The sequence below is a fragment of the Pan troglodytes genome, chromosome 11 (genome assembly GCF_028858775.2).
Source record: "Pan troglodytes isolate AG18354 chromosome 11, NHGRI_mPanTro3-v2.0_pri, whole genome shotgun sequence".
In the NCBI taxonomy this organism is placed as follows: Eukaryota; Metazoa; Chordata; class Mammalia; order Primates; family Hominidae; genus Pan; species Pan troglodytes.
Genome location: NC_072409.2, coordinates 55,302,845 through 55,325,830, shown reverse-complemented (window position 1 = coordinate 55,325,830; position 22,986 = coordinate 55,302,845). Strand labels below are relative to the sequence as shown.

Here is a 22,986-nt window from a genome sequence, read left to right as displayed (position 1 = left end):
GAGATTACAGGTGTGAGCCACCATGCCTGGGCAACATTGAGATTGATTTAAAGAAATTGATTAGAGCTGGGTGTGGTGGTGCACACTGCTTATCTCAACACTTTGGGAGGCAGAAGTGGAAGATTTACTTGAGCCCAGGAGTTTGAGACCAGCCTGGGCAGTTTAATGAGGCCTTGTCTCTACAAAGATAACAATAAAAACATTAGCATGGCATGATGGTACGCACCTGTAGTTCCAGCTATTCAGGAAGTTGAGGTGGGAAGATGGCTTGAGGTCAGGAGTTTGAGACCACAGTGAGCCATAATCAGGCCCCTGCATTCTAGCCCTGGGTTGACAGAGTGAGACCCAGTTTCATAAAAAGAGATTGATAAGAAACTCTTGATGCAACTCATTATAATTTTAAAATGGAAACTAATTCTTGATATTACCTTAGCAGTGTGTCCCCGAGAAAGTGTCAGAGCCTTTACCTGGACCTTCGCATGAAAAAGGAAACAGAATAGTCAATGGACAAGGAGAAGGTGAGAACCATAGTTTATTTAAAAAGTCATTTGATGGAGGCCGGGTGCGGTGGCTCACGCCTGTAATCCCAGCACTTTGGGAGGCCGAGGCGGGCGGCTCACGAGGTCAGGAGATCCAGACCATCCTGGATAACATGGTGAAACCCCATCTCTACTAAAAATACAAAAAACTAGCCAGGTGTTGTTGTGGGTGCCTGTAGTCGCAGCTACTCAGGAGGCTGAGGCAGGAGAATGGCTTGAACCTGGGAGGCGGAGCTTGCAGTGAGCAGAGATACCACCACTGCATTCCACCCTGGGCGACAGAGCGAGACTCCGTCTCAGAAAAAACAAAACAAAAAAAAGTCATTTGATGGAATGTTTCTTTGAAAATATGAGCACTAATAGAGTGTAATAGCTAAAGAAAGTGTCCTATTAACTGTATAATAAGTAAAGGAGAAGTGAAATGGTGATAAGTTGTGTCTCTAACCAAGAGTCAGCAGTTGATTCTATTGGGAGTACCACTAAAGGAGCTGAGTTGTGAGTTCCATTTTAAGATACTCTAAGACCTGAGGCAAGTCAGGAGAGAGGGAAGAGGAAATGAATAAAGAGAAAGAAAGAATGAGGAGAGCGGAGTGTACATGGAATAAATAAAAAAGCATATGCAGAGGTAAGTAATAGAGGATAGTAAAGGCAAATTGATCTGTAGAAGAAGGAAGAACATGGTGTTAGAAACAGGAAAGAAGATAAAGTGAGCTTCCAGTACCAAAATGTGTCAGAGAATTAGAGTAACATTTTCCTTCTCTTGCTGTCATCCTCACTACTGGGGAGGCATTAAGGATTGAGGCACCTCACCACACAGACCTGTGTTTTATCTGCCATAGATGAACATCACCAAAAATGGTCAGCCATGTATGGCTATAATTTGTTTTTACAGAAAATGTAACCTCATAGGATAGTATCATATAGGCCAAATTAACATAATTGAATAGTGTTGGGTGATTTATGGAGAAGAAATTAATTCGAGAAGTTATTGCCTGATTAAAAGTTCATTAGAAACATTATGGCTTATAATGTAGTATTAAATTGAGGTATATAATAGGGAAGAAATTGAGGCTAGGCCAAAAGGGCAATTAGGGTAAACCAATATGGAAGCACATCAGTGTAGAACAGGGCATTCAAATTGTCATGAATGAGTTGAGGAGCTTCTGGAAGGTGCACATTCTGATTCAGCAGGTATGGGAGTCTGCATTTCTCATGAGTACTCAGGTGATTTTGGTGCTGGTCCTTGGACACAGCTCTGAATAGCAAGGGAATAGCCTTCCTTTAGAGAACTCTGGAAAAAGAACCATTGGAGAGCAATTTAAAAAATAACAGAATCCAGGGAAAGCATTAATTTCCTTTTATTTCTGAGCATGATTCTAGCCACAGGGGAAGGAGAATGAGATGAAAACAGAGAGATTACAGGTGTATACTACTGCTGAATACAGATGAAAAAAGTGGTCACAATTATCCATAAAAAGCAGTTAGGAAGGGAAGCATCAGGATGACAGTTCTAAAAATCACTTTTTCAAAGGAAGAGGGATTGTGAAAGGACACGGAGGGAGGAAAGAAAGACATTTGCTGGGGTCTTGGGAGTTGAAACCAAGTAAACTTGAGACAACTCACTTCCAGTTGCTTCAGCATATGCCTAGTCTCACAAAAGAGGTTATTGCTGTGGAGAGTACTGGAGGCAGGAGGGAGTGCTAGAGTTGGGGTAAACCACAGCAGCTCATTTCACTTGATAACAGTCAGGCCTCGGAGAGAGAAGTTTCACTGACATGAGTGAATAAGATGTGATTAAGTTGCATATAGATGCTTTGGCTAATTTTTTTTGAGACAGCCAGTTCTTTGATATGATAGCTGTTTTATAAAAGTCCTTTACAGTGTAAGATAATACACCAAAGTTAGTTAATTTTAGAAGCAATCATATTATAAAATTCATTCTATGAATACCAAAATTCTCTTTTTCAATAAATACTGCACTGATTTTGAAATATAAATATGTATTCGTATCCAGCAAGTCTGTGGTAATTCAGTGTTTTCTTTTTTGATAAATATTTTGATATCGGAAGCTTATTCGACATGGTTTATTTTATGTGTTTTATGGACCACCTTGCATGAGTGGATCAAGGAGCTCTAATTCAAGGCCAAATGAGGGGACAGGAGAAATGTAGGTGCTGCAGTAGCCCATGTGATCATGGGAAAAATGAGTAGTTTGATTAGCTGTCATTTCATAAGTGTGTATACTAGCTGATCAATGTAGAACACTTTCTTTGATGAGAGGTGAATCACATATTCACCTGAACTGTCATCCCAACTGTGTATTTCCTCAGTGACAAGACAAGGGGAATTTGTTTGTGGCATGCTGGCAGCAATGCCTCTGATGTGTTGAGTTAAAATACTCTGTACATTCACCATCAGCTTTGACGTCGATTCCCTCAGGTTTGATTTGCTCCTCTGTTTAATGGTCCCTTTTCTCCTCATCAGTCCACGTGTTCACGGTGATATCCATGCTTTTCTATTTTAGGTATAGGCATTTGAAACATAATCTCACTACTGAAATGTAAACTGTGCATTTTAGGAATCCTATATTCCTATTTTCCTCATTATGTTTCTGTCATGTTGCCATCCTAGGCAATGAAAAGAAGCCAAGAAGAACCCTCAAAACCTTACGTAATTATTTTTATAGCCAGGCATGAGAATTCAGCTCGATAGTACCACTGCATGAATGTTTGGTTGGCCCTGTCATACTTACATATAATTGATGACATATCCCCTTTGCTTTGTAGGGCCTCCTGCAAAACATCCTTCCTTGAAGGTAATTAATTATGTATATTTTTGAATCACTAACTCCATGTTGTATAAAATATATATGATTTATGAATCATTTTCTTTTAAAACCCATTCAGCCTAGCACTGAAGTGGAAGATCCTGCTGTGAAAGGAGCAGTACAAAGAAAGGATGTACAGACATTGAGAGCAGGTACATTTAATGGAATACTGGAAATAAGTACATTCAATGATTGGAAGTACTCACATTATTCTTATTCCTAATTCTATTTGTTCAAAATTGAATGGAAGGCATTGACATAAATGTTATTGTTGGTATCCATATTTGAATAAAAATAAATTTGGAAGCATAAAAAAGATTTTAAAAATGTAAGCTTTAACTCAGATGTTTCTCTTTTAATGTTTTGAATAGCATGAAGTTTTCAGTATAAAATTTTTATACCTGTCAGGGATTCAAAGCAGTGAATTTTGAGACTCTAAGGTATTTCCAGTGAGTTAAGTGCTACTTGGAGTTCTGATCTTTACCTAGAGGAAAGCTTTACTTATTAACATGTCAGGTTCTGTTTTAACTTTAGAGGCTTGCTGCTAGTGTTACTACACTGATGATCTGAAGCCAATCAGATGTTCTAATGAGCAAGACTGTGTGTGTAGGTGTATATATAGCTGTGTGTATGTGTGTGTTTGTGGCATCTTTGACTATTAAAAATGAGGAAAGTGATTCATTTATAACTGGTAGACACAGTCTTTTAAAACGGTGATTTTGAGACTTTTTGGTGTTAAGGTTTTTAAAACATGATTGCATAGAGGCTACCGACATCATAAGTTGGTTGTTTTTCATTTCAATGCCCTTTTGAAATCTTTAACTACATTGTGATGCTCAGAAATAATATGCAGAATTTTTTATTTGTGTCCCAAAATGGTATGTGAGTGGTTGTACACTTTACATACCTTTCTGCCACTTTCTTTGGTGTATTTTGTATTATATTTTCCAGATGTATCCACATTGATATGATTATCTCTGGTTTAATTCATTTTACACTTTTCATTGTATTCCCTTATACCACTTTACCACATTTAGTTAGACTCTCCTGTTGCTGATAAATGAAGAAAGAAAGAAAAATAAAAATAATGTCAGATTCAGTGGGCTTTTCTTTAATCAGTTTGTATCTATTAATATTTACTATATGAGAGTTTAAAGTTGAAAAGTTCAGAATACAAGCATGCACCACCGTATTTTATAAATGCCCTTAGAACTGTGACTCATGAGCCTTTAGCCTATGAAGTTAGGACAATTCATTTCTCTGAAGAAGTTTGTTGTGCTGTTCTCAGAAAAGAAAACTGAAAATAGCAAATGATATTGTCTTATTTGACCTCTTGGACATCTTTGAATGAAACTGCAACTCCAGGGATACTCAGATCAAAATTCAGAACTAATGTTTTGAACAATATAGTTTGTGAATGTCCAGTGGATCATGAGCCCTTGATGGGAAAATGACCTTTCAAGTTTCATTTTTGCATTTTTTGCTCTTTTCCTTGACTTGTCTTAAAAGCTTAAATTCAACCGTTTTATTTTTACAGAAACCAGGAATATAACTTTTAAAATTTATGTCTGTCCTGTCTCACGGTGTTGTGTACTTTTCATATCTTGTGTGAACACAGACTTATGTGGGAACAATTAGGTGTTTTGTTTGTTTGTGTTTTTGAGACAGAGTCTTGCTCTGTCACCAAGGCTGCAGTGCAGTGGCTCGGTCTTGACTCATTACCACCTCTGCCTCTCGGGTTCAAGCAATTCTCCTGCCTCAGCCCCTCGAGTAGCTGATACTACCTGCATATGCTACCATACCCTGCTAAATTCTCTATTTTTAGTAGAGATGGGGTTTCACCATGTTGGCCAGGCTGCTCTCAAACTCCTGATCTCAGGTTATCTGCCTGCCTCAGCTTGCCAGTATGCTGGGATTACAGGCAGGAGCCACTGTGCCAGGTACAAATAAGATTTTTAAGGCTATTATATTTTATACAATTCTTTGGTCTATGTGAATTCTGAAGGTATTCATGCATTGAGGGAAGATCATCTCAGTTTAATGAAAGCAGTTTTTAATGTATATTCATTAAAAATTTTTTTGAAGTTTTTGTCTCTAGTACACAGAAACACACAATATTGTCATGGGTATTTGACCTTAATGTGTTTATGCACAAACTTAGTTATTCAAATATTTTCTTATCCCTGAAGAATCCTAATTATTAATAAAAAAATTTCTCATGGAAAACAACATATATAATAGAGATTGTTGAGTGATAAAGTAAATTGTAGGAAATAACAGAAGCTTAGAGCAAGTTAAGTAAACTTGTCTGAGTTAATAGCAATTACAGGACTTTTAAAATACATTAGACCATGAGGGAGTAGTGTGTTTGTGGGGTAGAGGACATCATGGTCCTGCTTCAGTGAAGAAAGAACTTTTACACCTTATTACAATTTGTATTACTATTTACATTCTAATAAAAACTTTATTTTCAGATATTTTAGATTATGTTTCTACTAGTTGAACCATCAATAGTAAGACTTTTCAAAGATTTGGGAAGTTGTGAGTTGATAAATATCTGTATCACCATGATAAAAAATCAGACAGCAACTACAAGACTTTGGACACGCGAACTTCATAGTTAAAGAAAGGATTAATCTTGGAGCTGTGTTTTTATCAGGGAATTATACTCTTCATTACCTCTGTGAATCGCAGTTATTAGAGTAGAAAGAGAGCAAAGAAGGGAAACAAACATAGAAAATTTTATTCTAGATTACCTCAGTTGGCTTCATGCTACCATAGTTCTGGCTTTTAAAAAGTCATTTTGTGGTCAAATGTACTTTGTGTTTACTCCCTTTATGCAGCCTACAACCAAACAGAATGCTTCTTAGCAAGGCATTTGTATTCTTCCCTTAAGGAAAGCAACATATAAATAACAGAGAGAATGAGGAGAAAGAGTAATTTCATTGAAGTTGGTATATAACATAAATTTGTGTGCGGGTACCATGATTATATTTAGAATTTTGGGCCTGGAATAGAAAACCAGCTAGACGTCTACAGATTTCCTACTCAAACACAATGTGCCTTTGTTTTATTTTTACATCTCTAATTTTGCAATTATTAGGTACAACTGTATGCAGTGTCACTAAAAATACCTTCCAAAACCAAATATTAAATAATGCCTATGGCTTTCTGTATTATAATGTTGATTTCCCCAATATTAATGGGAACCATTGAGCGTTTGCCTTGTGGTGTCTCCTCAGCTGTATTCACACATTCCATCACCTTGTCTTAATGGATAATCATGCACTATGAGTATGGGTTTTCAGAAGAGCTGTATCATTTAAAGATAACACAGGAGCATCAAATTTAATTCTGCTAGAATACCTGGTCTATTGATTAACTGCAGCTAATATGGGGTCTACTTCACATACAAGTTAAATTCAGTGCCCTTAATCAGTCATATGGTCAGGTCAACAGTAATAAATTATGCAATATTTTTTCACCCCTATAGTTTTAATTTCTCTTTCCCCTTATGTCTAGAATTAACATTTTATTTTACAAAACATGATGATAATCTTCTAGAGTAGTGATGACAAAGTATAAATCCAAAGTTTCTTACCTATGCAAATGACTTGTTTGCTTCTATTTTCTCATGAGCTTGGTAGATCCAGGAAACAGAACTTTTAAAACAAAATCCCCATATGTGGCTGGGCACGGTGGCTTGTGCCTGTAATCCCAGCACTTTGGGAGGCTGAGGTGGGCAGATAACCTGAGGTTGGGAGTTTGAGACCAGCCTGACCAACATGGAGAAACACATCTCTACTAAAAACACAAAATTAGCTGGGCATGGTGGCACATACCTGTAATTCCAGCTACTCGGGAGGCTGAGGCAGGAGAATCACTTGAACCTGGGAGGCAGCAGTTGTGGTGAGCTGAGATTGCACCACTGCACCTCAGCTTGGGAAGCAAGAGTGAAACTCCATCTCAAACAACAACAACAACAACAACAACAACAACAACAACAGCAACAGCAACAACCACCACAAAACCCAAATGCATTTCCTTGGCACAGTAAAACTGAAACAGAAAAAGTGTAAAGTAAATACAAGTAACTGAAATAGTTTATGTATATTATTTTACTTCTCATTTGATAAAATTTGTAAAGTAATGAGCAGAGTGTATTTCTCCAGGGACCCAGATATATACATTTATTCATTCAATAAAAATTCATTCTTACAATGGCCACTGATACTTATATCCTAAATATTTCTGAAAACATCTCCTCAGGCCTGCATCATCTTTGCAACACTGCCTTATATTTTATCTTTGTTCATTGATTTATATGCCTCAGAATTTTATGCTCCTCACAATAATTAGAGTTAATTATCTCTAATGCAAATAGATCTGTGAACCACTCCTGAATACCTATGTCCAAGCATCTTAAAGTTTTATATAAGGATTTCAGAAACTGATTTCTGGGTTGGGCATGGTGGCTCGTGTCTATAATCCCAGCACTTTGGGACGCTGAGGCAGGTGGATCATTTGAGGTCAGGAGTTCAAGACCAGCCTGGCCAACAAGGCAAAACCCCATCTCTAATAGAATACAAAAATTAGCAGGTGGTAATGGCGCATACCTGTAATCTCAGCTACTTGGGAGGCTGAGGCAGGAGAATTGCTTGAACCTGGGAGGCCGGGTTGCAGTGAGCCGAGATCATGCCACTGCACTCCAGTCTGGGAGACAGAGTAAGACCTTGTCCCAAAAAAAGAAAAGAAAAGGAAACTGATTTCTGCCCAAATCTCCATCTGTAGCCCTTTCCCCATCTGCCTTTTTCTCCGGAATTACTGAGCTGCTGGTAATGGCCCCCTCACCATTCCTCTTTTGCAGAGAAATACATACTCTCTTGGAGGCTTCTCTCCCTCTCTTGTTGCTGCCTGGCATGTGCTCACCCTTTCCTGCCCTCTGCCTCACTTAATCTGGCTAACCTTACTCTCTAAGTCTCAGCTCATGCATGATCTTTAGGAAAGCCATCCCTGACAGCTTTTATTTTCCTTCCTTATACCCCAGTGCCTAACACTTAGCAGGAACTCAATAAGTAATTATTTAGCAAAATTAAGACTGTTTATACAAAGATGATTCAAAAGATTGTCCTCTACAGTCTAGCAGCAAAGGGGATCGACATGTAAAGACATGATGTGCAGTTCAGGTGGTAAAGTGACACTGGAAAAATTGACAAAGTACTAAGGGACTCCAATGAAGCAGACACCTGTGTGTGTGGAGAAAGATAGCTAGAATCAAGGAAGACTTCACACAGCATTCTGAGCCTTTTTTTTTTCTTTTTCTGTTGTTGGAGACAAGTTCTTACTCTATCACCCAGGGTGGAGTGCGATGGTGTGATCGAGACTCACTGCAACCTCAAACTCCTGGGCTCGAGGGATCTTCTCACCTAAGCTTCTTGAGTAGCTGGGACTACAGGCACATATCACCATACCTGTCCAATTTTTTGTAGAGTCAAGGTTATCTATGGTTCCCAGGCTGGTCTTAAACTCCTGGCCTTGAGCAATTCTCCCATTTTGGCCTTCCAAAGTGCTGGGATTACAGATGTGAGCTATTATGCCCAGCCTACTTTCTGAGTCTTAAAAGATGAAAATAAATTTTTCAGAATAGTAGGGGAAATCATTTGCGATGTAAAAAATGGGGTGCACACTAATTAAGGTATAGACAACAATAATTTTGCAAATTATTAGTAACTGCCAACTCAATTAGTGTCTTGTTAAAAAGATAGTTATGAAGTATAGTAAAGTGTTACATTGTATATTTTGACTGTATTTCAAAATTTTGTTTTGTTTCTAACAGTTTTGTTGATTTATGTTGGGTGGAACAATTTGTGAGTGACCCTGAGATTTCATATGGCTTGAACCTGGTGATATCTAGTGTCTCCCCAAGTGGTTTGTTGAAGTTTTGGATGATTAGAAGTATTTCTTAAAGAACTAAATATTTCAGTAAACATTAAGCTTCATTGAAACTCTCAAAATATAAAATACAAAGAAATGTTATTCTCTATTTATTTTTATATAGATTATAGTCTTTATCTAACTGTTCTTAGTTCATTTGAACTAAACCAATGAATTTGTCAACAGAACAAGCCTTACCAGTGGCTTCAGAGGAAGAGCAAGAAAGGCATGAAAGAAGTGAAAAGAAGCAACCACAGGTATATGAAAATTTAAGTTTCTTGTTTAATATTGGGTTTTGTTTTTTTGCTTTAGTAACAAAGCATAGTCCAAATGACATGACCTTTTAGACTATACCTTTAGAATCTGATAGATCATAATTTTATATTTAATTTTTAAAACATTTTAACCGGTTATGAAACTTAAGATATTCTTACTATCTCTAGTAACTATTCGTTATTCTGGTAATTCTTACTATCTCTAGTAACTCATAGCTGTCTTTACCCTTGGAATTGAGGCAACACATTTTCAGAATTATCTTGCTCTTTTATTTTTATAACCTTACTCATAATACAGATGGTAACATGAAATATTGGGTCATATTATTAAGGAATAGAAATTATGAACAGTTTAACCACAATGGCCACTGAGTTAAACTAGTGTTAAAGGAGTCATCATTGCCAGTGGTTCAAATATTGCAGTTTTATATTTCTGGTCACCAGTGCCAAGGTTAAAGATTTATTCTGTTTTGTGGTCACCATTTGACTTCTGTGTCTGTGTTCAGGGAGTGAATGGGGTCATAAAAGTCAACCCAGTTGCCTATTAAGAGAATCCTACCTTGTGGAATGGGACCTTTGGTGTCAGGGTACAAACAATAACTTTATTTTGACATAAATACATAGTAAATGTTACTAAAATTTAAAAAATCCATCCACTATCACTAGTGGAACTTAAAATATATTAAAAGTGGATATAAGCAGATAATCCATCTAGATACATAACACTATCATAGTATATTATTTGAATTAGAATTTAAAATTTTGCTTCCCTTTCTTATTGGTGTTCAGTTTGGCTCTTAATAATTCAGTGTTTGCCTAGTCTCTAGTTAATCTTCAGAAATATACACGTACTGTAGGGGCTCACTTTTTCTGGTATGCTGAGGTAAAATCTTTGTAAGAGAGGAAGATTTTATACTACTACCTATCAGCTTTGAATTCATTTCTGGTAGATTTTACACATAATGCATTAAATTTAGTCCAAACAAATGCTAAGAGTTCAGCTTGCCAGTTCATATTTCTGTCCTATGTTAAGCCAAGGCAAATTATTTTTCACTTTTTAGTTACAATCCCATAATTTAAGAGTGGCAACACATAGATTAAGTTTCACAGTTAAATTTTAATTATTTTCTAGTATTTTTGTTTATACTTGATTAAAGCTAATTTTAAAACATGCACTCTGACAGAAAAGACATCTGAGAAACAAAACAAGCAAATTTGTTTTCCATTTTGCACCTGCCAAAAAAAAAAAAAAGTATCAAGAACCAGAACTGGGTAAGAATTGTGATAAAGGGAGTAATCTGTCTGTATATTCACGACTTTCTTTAAAATTCATTACAAACAAGTTCAAGCTGAATATTGGTGAAAGTTTTGGAAACTCCAGAATTACTGCTTGCCCTGAGGAAGAGCTCCTACATAGTAACTCTAAAGAGGGACGAACAAAAAAGGAGTGCCCTCTAATCTGATGAATCAGGTCCCTGATTGTGAGGAGGAAGATGCATCTGGAGGGTCTAACTCTGTGGCATTCCAGGCAGCGCCTGAACAGAGGAAGCCCATGTCAAATGTCTTTTTATTCCATTCATACTCCAGGTCCCTGAAATACAGTTACCAGTCATCTTCTAAGCTTCATTTAAATGAAAATAAATCAGACTATAAAAATGATAGCAAACCAGACACATAGCTTGTTTCTAACACAGATGATGAAAATTTTTGTAATGATACAGAAACCAAAAAATTAAGGAACCCAGTAATTATGATTGAAATGAAAGATGATTAAGAGTTTGACATGCAAATGGCAAAAAATGTAAACCCAGATACCACTAATTGGAAATTGGACATTAGGCATTGGCCTCAGTCTAGAGATCCAGAAAGTCTTTTTGATTTGTTGTTTACCCACCCCAAAGAAATGAAGCATATGATTCAGATAGAAAGCCACAGTATTTCTGCTGCTACAGATACTTATAAAAACAGAAAACCAATACAGCGTTTATTCCAGCAGCCACTATATGGCAATCCCAGTGCTAACAACTACAGAAGCATGAATCTTGAATTATAAAATGTGAGTTATTCTTTGCCACATAGGGAGAGAACATCAAAAATATAGCTAGAAGACTTATGGGAAGATATTCCAAGGTCACCAACATGGCACATGAATACATATGTAACAAACCTGCATGTTGTGCACATGTACCAGAACTTAAAGTATAATAATAATTAAAAAAAAGAATGAGGTAGGCATGTTACAAGTTGAGTTCCTGGCTTTGGAGAAAAGCAAGTCCAACTTCAAAAAGACAGAGGTTCACTTGCTGCTTCTTTTTCCTCTTTATCAATTATTTGATTTAGTCAAATTTTCTATTCAAGAAAATCTCATGTGTACAGTTACAGTGGGATTATCTAAATGTGTAATTATGTGTCAAAGTAGATTATTTCTGCTATCTAAATAATGGTTCTGGAGAATGTTCTCATAATGTTTGTTCATTAATCAACCTATGTCTCACTATCAGTCTTCCAAGTGGCGTATGAGCTGGGAAACTAATTCAGCCATATACCATGTGACCTTCTGAACCAGATCAACATAAAGAAATTGCTAAAGAAACAAGCTCTAGATTCTAGATTCTTTTTTCTGTATTCATTTAGAGATGATTTACATTTATTTAATGATAGAATGGGAATACAATGGGGAGGGAAGCAATGACTGAGACAAGCCACAAAAACACGTCTAGCCTTGAGAGTTGCAACGAATATTCCCAGCCAAATGAGTCTGTTTAATGTGTTTTCATGCATGCAAGTTTATCTGCTTAGCTCAAACTGTTTGAACTTACAGTCCCATCATGGTTATTTCCAATATTTTTGAAAACAAACATATACTTACACATATTTTAAAAAATCACCACTCTGCAATATTTCTGTTGAATCAGACCTTACATTATGTTGTTTAATAAAGTATGGTAAGTTTTGGCATGTATGATTTTTATCATATAAGAAGCATAATTTCTTAGCCAAAAATTTAGCCTTTGACTCTTTAGTAGAAAGTTGAGTTCTGTACATTGTGTTCTAAAGATAGACAAAAATCTAGAGATTTTCTTCTTTCAAAGTAAAAGCAGATGAGGCCTTTTTCCACCCTCTGAGGCATTAAATTGCTTTGCTCAAGTTAGACTTTTAATATATCTAATTTGATAAATCTATCTGGTAATTTATGTAATTCAGCAATATGGAATTGTATCATGTTATATGGTGGCATGAAATGCTAGTGAATGCCACCTCAAGAGCTCTGGATGAAACATTTAATATGTCTTGGTTGGTTTGACTCCCATTATCAGTAGATAATGGGGTTAAAGTAGGTAACTGTACCATATGTTTTCCACCTATAAACTTTTGTGGTAATTGAATGTGAAATCTGGGAAGCATCTCATTTTCCAGAATTCTGCACTAGAAACTCAGCAGTTTCACTCTGCTTCTTTTGTTGTGGCAAACGTTGGTTCCCATAATTCAAAGAGAACCTTTACTTTTTTGATATCACAGGATTCAAAAAAAAAAAGAGAGATAAAAGGCAGTGGGGAAAAGAGTAGCTCAGTACAGAAAAGGGAAAACTTCTTTACTGTTCCTGAAGGGCCTACAAGGTCACATCCTCTTAATCTGACTATTTCATGTAAAATCCAGGTAGTAAAGACAGAAGACATATGTTATGCCTGTGTCTTTTTATTTCTCTGTTTCTGCCAGCCAGATAGCATAAAAATTTATACCAGATAGCAAAGAGTGGATGGGAATAAAAGCACAAAATGGAGAAGAGCCCTTTTTGAAATTTTAGAAAATTCTTCTATTCCCTCAAACAGAAATGAACAGATTTGACAAAAATTTCGATGATAAAATAAGAGTATCTTACAATTGTAATAATTATGTATAATGATAAAATTAAAGTAAGCACAAAATACTTTTATCATTAAAGTGGTGATAGCTAACCTGAATCAAGTAAAAAAAATCAGGGAAAAAGTTCTTTTTATTGAATAAAATAATAACAATTATTATTCATCTTACTTTTATTAAAGGTCAAAGAAGGAAATAATACAAACAAAAGTGAAAAAATACAACTTTCAGAAAATATATGTGATAGTACATCTTCTGCTGCTGCTGGCAGATTAACCCAACAAAGAAAGATTGGGAAAACGTATCCTCAGCAATTTCCCAAGAAGCTGAAGGAAGAGCATGATAGGTAAGCCTATAGCAGTGTTTTTTTTTGTTTGTTTGGTTTTGGGGTTTTTTTGTTTGTTTTTGTTTTTTTGAGATGGAGTTTCTCTCTTGTTGCCCAAGCTGGAGTGCAATGGTGTGATCTTAGCTCACTGCAACCTCTGCCTCCTTGGTTCAAGCGATTCTCCTGACTCAGTCTCCCTAGTAGCTGGGATTACAGGCATGTGCCACCATGCCTGGCTAATTTTTTGTATTTTTAGTAAAAATAGGATTTCACCATGTTAGCCAAGCTGGTCTCGAACTCCTGACTTCAGGTGTTCTGCCCACCTCGGCCTCCCAAAGTGCTGGGTTTACAGGAGTGAGCCACCGTGCCTGGCCGCCTATAGCAGTATTTCACAGGAGATAATTGTCATTGTGCTATAAACTAATTCAAAATTGGACTAATATTCCTTATGATTAACAAGTTTTATATTTTTACCAGGGGTAATTAGCCCTGCCTGGTAATCAGAAAAATGCAAATTAACATAAAATAAGATATATTTTGTAAAGTCATGCTGATATTTAAAAAGTAATTATTAGTGTTGGCAAATGTGAGGAAAAAGGCATTCTCATACACTGTTGGTATAGGAAATTGGTAAATTATTTCTGAAGGGTAACTTAGTGCTGTGTATCAAAATTTCAAATAGCCTGACATCCCTTTAACTCAACAACTCCACTTCTGGGACTAGATTTCACAGGAAAACATAACTGGTGTAAACATACACACACTTATTAAGGGCATTAATTATATATTACACATAGTGAACAATAGGTTAATGAATATATAAAATATATGTAATAAGAAGGTGAATTGAAAGTATTAAGAAAGAATTATAAAAAGTGTGGGGAAACAGATGTTAGACTCTTTAGCCTAGTTTTGGATGACAGTCATCTGCAGATATAGTTTGTGTGAGAGACATCTGAAGGTGTCATCTCACTCTGTAAATCATTTGGAGAAACACCTGCAATATTTCATAAAGATGAAAATTTATTTCTAGTGAACTTATACGCTTGTCAATAAATAGTAACTTTAAAAATTTAGTTGATTGTAAATGATCTTTTCTAATTAGGGAGTAATTATGACTGTGTGATTTAAAAAGGTAATTTTGAACCTGTAACTTCACTGAATTATCTCTGGTATCCTTTTTTATAATATATATTAGAGTGACTAGTAACAAAAACTTTAGCAGAATATTCTTTCCTTACTACTTTTCAAGTATATTCATTCTTTTGAAGATGTTGAAGTGAGAAATTAAATATCTGAGAACTGCAAAGGAAAAATAATCCAGAACATAGAAATTTTATTAGGATAATAAACAACATCTGCAGAGGTATATCACAGGATGAACTCTTTATTTTTTAACAAAATGAATTTTAAGATAAATGTCTTTATCTGCAGATGCACCTTAAAACAAGAAAATGAAGAAAAAACAAATGTTAATGTGCTGTACAAAAAAAATAGAGAAGAATTAGAAAGGAAAGAGAAACAATATAAGAAAGAAGTTGACGCAAAACAACTTGAACCAACTGTTCAGTCACTAGAGATGAAATCAAAGACTGCAAGAAATACTCCAAATCGGGTAAATCAATCTTTGGTAAAAATTCTATATTTTAAACTTTATCTTATCACTGTTACTTATAATATCCACTTGATTTAATATATATTGTTTAGGTCTAAAACCAGAAATGTTATCTCATTTTTAAAAATGAATGATGACACAGGTACAATTATTAATATTTATTATAAATCTTGGCATCCACATAGGATATTATTTTATTACAAAGAGCTTTTGAAAACAATAATATGCCATAATATATACTTAGTGATAACCTATTGATAAAAATTTTGTTCCAGGTAAAATTTTTCCTTGTACTTTCCCCTATTTCATATTGATTACTGCACCTAATATTATAAAGAGGAAACAGAAATTATTGCAATCACAAATAATCTCATGATATTCTAAGAAGAGCTCTATAAATTTTATCTTATTTACTATTGGTGTTTTGAAATAAAAGTTTTCTTTCGTATTGAAGTATTTACACCACAGAAGTAACTGTGATCTGTTGGAGAACTAGAAGTAGAGTCAGAAGTCCTAGGGAAAATCCTGTAGCTTGCTTATATTTTTAGCATTTCTTTTTCAAAATTGTGGTAACTAGATGAGTTCATCAATGAATGTATATAGGAGTGACTAGTATAATGTCTAGTTTATGATTTAGTGGATGTAATTCTTATAACTGACTATAAATGTGTTAAAAGAGTCAAACTGAAATAGAATGTTATCAGTGAAACAGAACTGTAATAACTCTGGGAAATTTTATCTGTCCAAATACGTGTGAACAAAAGTTCTTACTATAGGGTGGTGTATGGGTTAGATATCAAAGTGTAAATGCAATTTTTTGATATATCTTAATTTAGTCAAATTTGTTAATGCTTTAATTTATGCTTTTGAGTTTGTTGTAATTCAGGGAAAGGCTTTTCCAATTCTGATATTCTTAAAAATTCTCTGGTGTGCGTGTGTGTGTTTACTTTTATAAATTCATTGACTCTAAATACATTTCTGAACTTTCTGGAATTTATGTTCTATAAGGTTCAAAGTTTTGCTTCAACTTTTTCTCCAGGTGGATATCCACTTATGGTAAACTTTTTAGTGTACGGATGTGCAGGTTATTCTTTAACTTCAGAGGTAATCATGATATGTTATTTTATTGAGTACTAGCTAAAACTTTCTTTTGTTTTATTTAGGATTTTCATAATCATGAAGAAAAGAAAGGTCTGATGGATGAAAATTGCATTTTGAAGGCAGATATTGCTATACTCAGACAGGAAATATGTACAATGAAAAATGACAACTTGGAAAAAGAAAATAAATATCTTAAGGACATTAAAATTGTTAAAGAAACAAATGCTGCCCTTGAAAAGTATGTAAAACTCAATGAGGAAATGATAACAGAAACAGCATTCCGGTATCAACAAGAGCTTAATGATCTCAAGGCTGAGAATACAAGGCTCAATGCCGAACTGTTGAAGGAAAAAGAAAGCAAGAAAAGACTGGAAGCTGACATTGAATCTTATCAGTCTAGACTGGCTGCTGCTATAAGTAAACACAGTGAAAGTGTGAAAACAGAAAGAAACCTAAAACTTGCTTTAGAGAGAACACAAGATGTTTCTGTACAAGTAGAAATGAGTTCTGCTATTTCCAAAGTAAAAGATGAGAATGAGTTTCTTACTGAACAACTTTCTGAAACACAAATTAAATTCAATGCCTTAAAAGATAAGTTCCGTAAGACAAGAGATAGTCTCAGAAAAAAGTCATTGGCTTTAGAAACCGTACAAAACGACCTAAGCCAAACACAGCAGCAAACACAGGAAATGAAAGAGATGTATCAAAATGCAGAAGCTAAAGTGAATAATTCCACTGGAAAGTGGAACTGTGTAGAAGAGAGGATATGTCACCTCCAACGTGAAAATGCATGGCTTGTACAGCAACTAGATGACGTTCATCAGAAAGAGGATCATAAAGAGATAGTAACTAATATTCAAAGAGGCTTTATTGAGAGTGGAAAGAAAGACCTCGTGCTAGAAGAGAAAAGTAAGAAGCTAATGAATGAATGTGATCATTTAAAAGAAAGTCTCTTTCAGTATGAGAGAGAGAAAGCAGAAGGAGTAGTAAGTATCAAGGAAGATAAATATTTTCAAACTTCTAGAAAGAAAATTTAAACATTTGGTTCTGGATACATGTTGAACTTAGTTGAATATAAAAATCTAGATAAAAAGTGTGTTTACCATACTGTATAATTCCATTTACATGAAGCATCCAGAAAAGATAAATGTATAGGGACAAAAAGTAGATTAATGTTTGCAAGGGGCTGGGGCTGGAAGCTGGTAGTGACTGCTAATGGGCATGAGGAATCTTACAGTGATGGAAATGCTCTAAAGTTGGATTGTAGAGATGGCTGCACAACTCAGTAAATGTACTAAAAATCTTTTAACTTTAAGTTAAAACAGATACATTCTATAGTATGTAAATTATATTTCAACAAAGCTGTTTTAATAAAAAAAGGAAAAATGTGTTTACTATATCGGCTTAGAAACATGCCTCATTTCTAGGAAATAAAAGAGGTGAGAGATTATTTACTTTGAGAAAAGACATTGTGTCACCTATGAAATTTTATTAGGCACAGAGTCATATTTTAAGGTAGATAGTTCTGTACTGCTGAAATAGTAATTTTAATGTCTTTACGTTGCCACATGTTAAGACCATAATGTAGTTATAAATGGAAATGTTTACACCTGAAGTGAGTATTTTCAAATTAAAATTTAATTAAGTGATTTTCTTCGACACTTAATTCTAGATTCCCCAGATGAATTGAAGTGTATTGCTGTGTCTTGTAATACCTTGCTTTAACTAGCTTTTTATGTATTTTAGTTGGTATAGCTTTGTTATTATTCATATTAATTTAACAAATCTGAAAATATGTCAAATTACGTATTTTTATGACCATGTAATGTTTAAAAGGCACCTACTTGTTATAAAATCATAATTTAGGATAAATGTGGTAAAACTTAGCAAAACTATATTTGGTTTAGTCTTCCCACTGGTATTTATAGTTTACTTTGAATATTTATATTAATAATTAGCTCATAATTTTTATTTCAAGGCTCAATGACTATCACTGGAATATAATTTTGTTCAGTACAAAGATACTTGTAGCTGTCTGTGATTTACGAGTTAGGCATTACGTCTCCATTTTCAGACTGAGGGGTGGCAGGCTTCACATACAGTGGGAATGGAGTAATTACAGGAGGGAGTTGTAGGAGCTTTGAAGTCAGAGAGGGAGGTAGAGGCCTTTTTACCTAGGGCCTCAAAGGCCATTGGAATTTTACTTTTATTCTGAGATAGGAATCTGTTGGAAGGATTTGAACAGGTGATTGAATATGTTAGGAACTTTGAGGCTGAGTTGAGCTTCTGAGATGATTGAATGTTGGAATGAATCTGTTGTGTAAGTAAGAGAATACCAATTTGGCAGGAAGAGAACATATTCTGCATCCCTCACTGAATTCAGTAATAAATAAAAATGTGTATATGTGATTAAAAGAAGGTGAATTGATATGTGTGGTGATAATTTTCAAAGTAGATATGTTAGAATTAAACATTATTAACATAATTTAATAATAAGGCAATTTATAAAATCAGTAACAAATATTTTATCAGGTGGTTGTGAGACAACTTCAACAAGAAGTGGCTGACAGTGTAAAAAAATTAACGACGTTAGAGTCTCCACTGGAAGGTATATCACGTTGTCACATTAATTTGGATGAGACACAGGCCTCAAAGAAGAAATTATTTCAAGTGGAAAGTCAAGTATGTATGGAATTTAACATGTCAACAGTTATTCTGTAGCTAGTTGAATTATATAACGTGTTTTAGGATACTAATTTTGGCAGAAGCTTGATTTTTTATTCTCATTATAATGAATGATTTCCATTTTACTATCTTTATAATGTACTTATTTTTTTATATTGTGACTTTCATTCTACCATTTTGAAAAACCATTGCATACCTTTTCTCTTACAATATGTACCCTTGGAAAAGTTGAGAATTATACATCATTCCTCATAGAAAATGGACTTTTTTCCTGTTAAACAGTATTTTTAAGTAATTTTTGTATTGCTCTGATGAGGCAGGCCAGATTAAATCAGAGGAGAATGTTTCATGGAATGTTCCAGAAAATTGTCTTATTTCTTCACTTTTGTGAATGGACACAGAATCTGTGTCTATTTGTTTCACAGATTCTAGGTTAACTTGTACAGAAAGGCCATTATACTGTTCTTTGAAATGTGCATGTTTAAGTTAATTTACAAACTATTTGAAAAGTTAGGCATTTTCTTTATCTATCTTTTATTTAAAATTACTGTAAAACTGTAGAAATATTTAGATTTGATATAGCATGTACATCAAAAATTAAGAGTTGAGAAAATTATCTTGATCCTGCCTTTGGATTTTAAAAAGATTCACTGAGATGTCATTCACATATCAGACAGTTCAACCATTTAAAATGTACAACTCAGTGTCTATTAGTATGTTCACAGCATTTTCATCACCCTGAAAAGTGACCCCACATCTCCTAGGCATGACTGCAGCCTTCCTCCATGTCCCTCCACCTACCCCTGTTGTAGGCAACCACCGTCTACTTTTGTCTCCATATGTTTGCCTGTTCTGCATATTTCATATACATAGAGTTATACAATATGTAGTCCTTTGTGACTGGCTTTTTCACTTAGCATAATGTTTTCAGAATTCATGCATGTTTTAGCACACATTCGTAGTTTATTTCTTCTTACAGTTAAATGGTATTCTATTCCATGGCTATACTGGTTTTCCATTCATTCATCAGTTGATGGCCCTTTAGGTTAGTTTCCACTTTTTAGCTATTATGAAAAATGCTGCTGTGAACATTCACTTACAGGTTATTATGTGGACACGGGTTTTTATTTCCCTGCCATTGGACTTTATCCTCAGAGTTAATTGGGCAGATTTCAGCACTTGTCTTGCTCATGGTATCCTTTCTGCCTTCTCAGTTTCTGTTCATCTAGCCTCATTCATTCAGACCTGGCAGACAATTTTTTTGTTTTCATGAAGCTTTCTCTGACTGTTCTGTCATTGACCTTATGTGTTAGCAATCGTTGTCTAGTCTGTGCTGAAAAACTTAGTCCTTAATTTTACATGGCTTTTATTTTTTTATGGAAGATAATTTTCTCTCATTATAAATTTACTTAATGGGGGAATAATATATAATATGTATGCCACCTATCCTTGCATACATTGAAAATATTTTAGCTTAGAAGTTTGTGGCATACAATTCAATCCTTTATACCATACCAATTATTTCTTCTTTGAGACCTTGACACAGTAAGGTTATATTCTAAATATATTTTTAGCAATTAAATATCAAATCTAACCCAATTAGTCTAATACAGGAGATGCGTTCAGTCACGTGTTTATGTTTTTCTCTATATGAAAAAGAATCTAAATTGGCCTTTTTTCACTATGCAGCCATTACTGTGTTTCTGGACTGCTCCCACTCTGTCAGCTGAACAGTTCTGGGTGCAGCTTGTCTGATGAAGGATAGCACAGCCCCTCAATCTGAGTGCTCAGCAGAGTGCTTGTGAAGGCAGCACCACAGCAACAGTTGCTCAGAGGGAATGGATTCAGGAGCCTTGACTTAGCAATAGAGTCCAGGGTTTTCAGCTCAGTGTCTTTAGCCTGTCTCTGCTGGTCATCTCAGTTACGTACTATTCCATCCAGGAGGTGCTATTTACATTGTAGTACATACATAGTCATTGCCTAATGAGTCATACAGAGAGAAAAGTAAGTTATAAATTATGTCCCCCATTTGCTGCAACTCTCAGTGTTAAGAATGATTCAGTGCAGCTATAGGAGACTACTTCCATTGGCATGCCACCTGCATAAAATACACAATTTTGTTAAGATATACAATAAAATTATTATGCTAATAGCAAATATTTTATGTAGCTCACTATGTTCCATGTAGTCTTCTAAGTGCTTCATGTTAGTCCCCAGTTAAACACCTGGTTTTGGAAGGCTGAGGCAGTAGGATTGCTTGAGCCCAGGAGTTTGAGACCAGCCAGAGCAATATAGTGAGACCCTGTCTCTAAAAAAAAAAAAAAATTTTTTTAAACACTTAGCTGAGGCATGGTGGTGCATGCCTGTAGTCCCAGCTACATTGGGAGGCTGTGGTAGGAGGGTCGTTTGAGCTTGGAATATTGAGGCTGCAGTGAGCAGTGATCAAGCCACTGCACTCCAGCCTAGGTAGCAGAGGGAGACTCTGTCTCATAAATAAAACATGTTGTATAGATTCCCATAGAAGTGAGTTAGATATCAGACACAGAATTATTAGCCACTTTGATGTCTACCTTGGGAGTAAAACATATAATAAGGGGCAGCTTTAAACCATCTCAATCAATAGCCTCTAACTTCTCGAGAAGGTTCTTATTTCATGAATTTCTAAGCAAGGGACTACCTGGATTAAGACATTTGGTGGACACCATTTTGAGATGAAGAATCTTGAATGGGAAGAAGGGAGATCTCTACTTACTGAAGCTTCCCAATGACATAGTTAAGTGTCCCCCAAAAGAAACTTTAGAACAAGATGTTCATCATGCCATATCTCTATGGAAAAGGAAATTCTTTAAAAGAAAACAAAGGCAAACAATTGATAATCTGATTCTCATGGGAAAGTTTTCATTATCAAAGAAAAAGAGGGCTGGGTTCCATGGCTCACATCTGTAATGCCAACACTTTGAGAGGCTGAGAGGGGTGGATTACCTGAGGTCAGGAGTTCAAAAACAGCCTGGCCAACATGGTGAAACCCTGTCTCTACTGAAAATACAAAAATTAGCCAGGCGTTGTGGTGTGCACCTGTAGTCCCAGCTACTTGCGAGGCAGAGGCAGGAGAATCACTTGAACCCAGGAGGTAGAAGTTGCAGTAAGCTGAGATGGCACCACTGCACTCCAGCCTGGATGACACAGTGTGACTCCATCTCAAAAAAGAAGAAAAAGGGACAAAGTATATTGGTCTAAAAAAGAAGAAAGAATGAAAAAAGACAAAGTATACTGGTTAGTATCGTAACAGTGAGATAGTCCCCCTTTGAGATTAGAAAATAACAGTATACTCAAAGTAACATCAATAAGAACCAACATAAAATAGACAAGATTCACTATCTACAAAAGTAATCTGCACCAAGTAGCAATGTATGAGCATGTGGTGGAGAATATTGTCTATAATATGTGTACTAGAAGGAAGAGACCTCAAGAAAAAGGTCAGAGCTGGAAATGTAGATTAGGGAATCTAGGTCAAAGTTTTGAGATTTTAGGAGTCCTGAGAGAATTTAAAAAGTGAAATAGCCGCTGGGCGTGGTGGCCACACCCGTAATCCCAGCACTTTGGGAGGCCAAGGCAGGCAGATTATGAGGTCAGGAGTTCAAGACCAGTCTGACCAACATAGTGAAACCCCATCTCTACTAAGAATACAAAAAATTAGCTGGGTGTGGTAGCACATGCCTGTAATCCTAGCTACTTGGGAGGCTGAGGCAGGAGAATCGCTTGAATCCAGGAGGTGGAGGTTGCGGTGAGCCAAGATCATGCCACTGCACTCCAACCTGGGTGAC

General features: G+C 35.5%; 1 protein-coding gene across 2 annotated transcripts in view; it reads left to right on the top strand.

Moving 5' to 3' along the window:
- Positions 1 to 17,604, top strand: part of LOC107970105 (putative ankyrin repeat domain-containing protein 20A2) — a 42,539-nt gene extending 24,935 nt beyond the window's left edge. Inside the window, exons 9-15 of one of the 2 annotated variants that reach the window (XM_054658195.2) lie at positions 437 to 518; positions 3,326 to 3,354; positions 3,446 to 3,518; positions 9,487 to 9,557; positions 13,619 to 13,782; positions 15,196 to 15,376; positions 16,540 to 17,604. In XM_054658195.2, the coding sequence (XP_054514170.1) occupies positions 437 to 518; positions 3,326 to 3,354; positions 3,446 to 3,518; positions 9,487 to 9,557; positions 13,619 to 13,782; positions 15,196 to 15,376; positions 16,540 to 17,514 (1,575 nt within the window). In that variant the 3' untranslated portion in view covers positions 17,515 to 17,604. Of the gene's footprint in view, positions 1 to 433; positions 519 to 3,325; positions 3,355 to 3,445; positions 3,519 to 9,486; positions 9,558 to 13,618; positions 13,783 to 15,195; positions 15,377 to 16,539 lie in introns of both variants that reach the window. The other variant, XM_054658194.2, reaches the window with a different exon arrangement.
- The last annotated feature ends 5,382 nt before the right edge of the window (positions 17,605 to 22,986 follow it).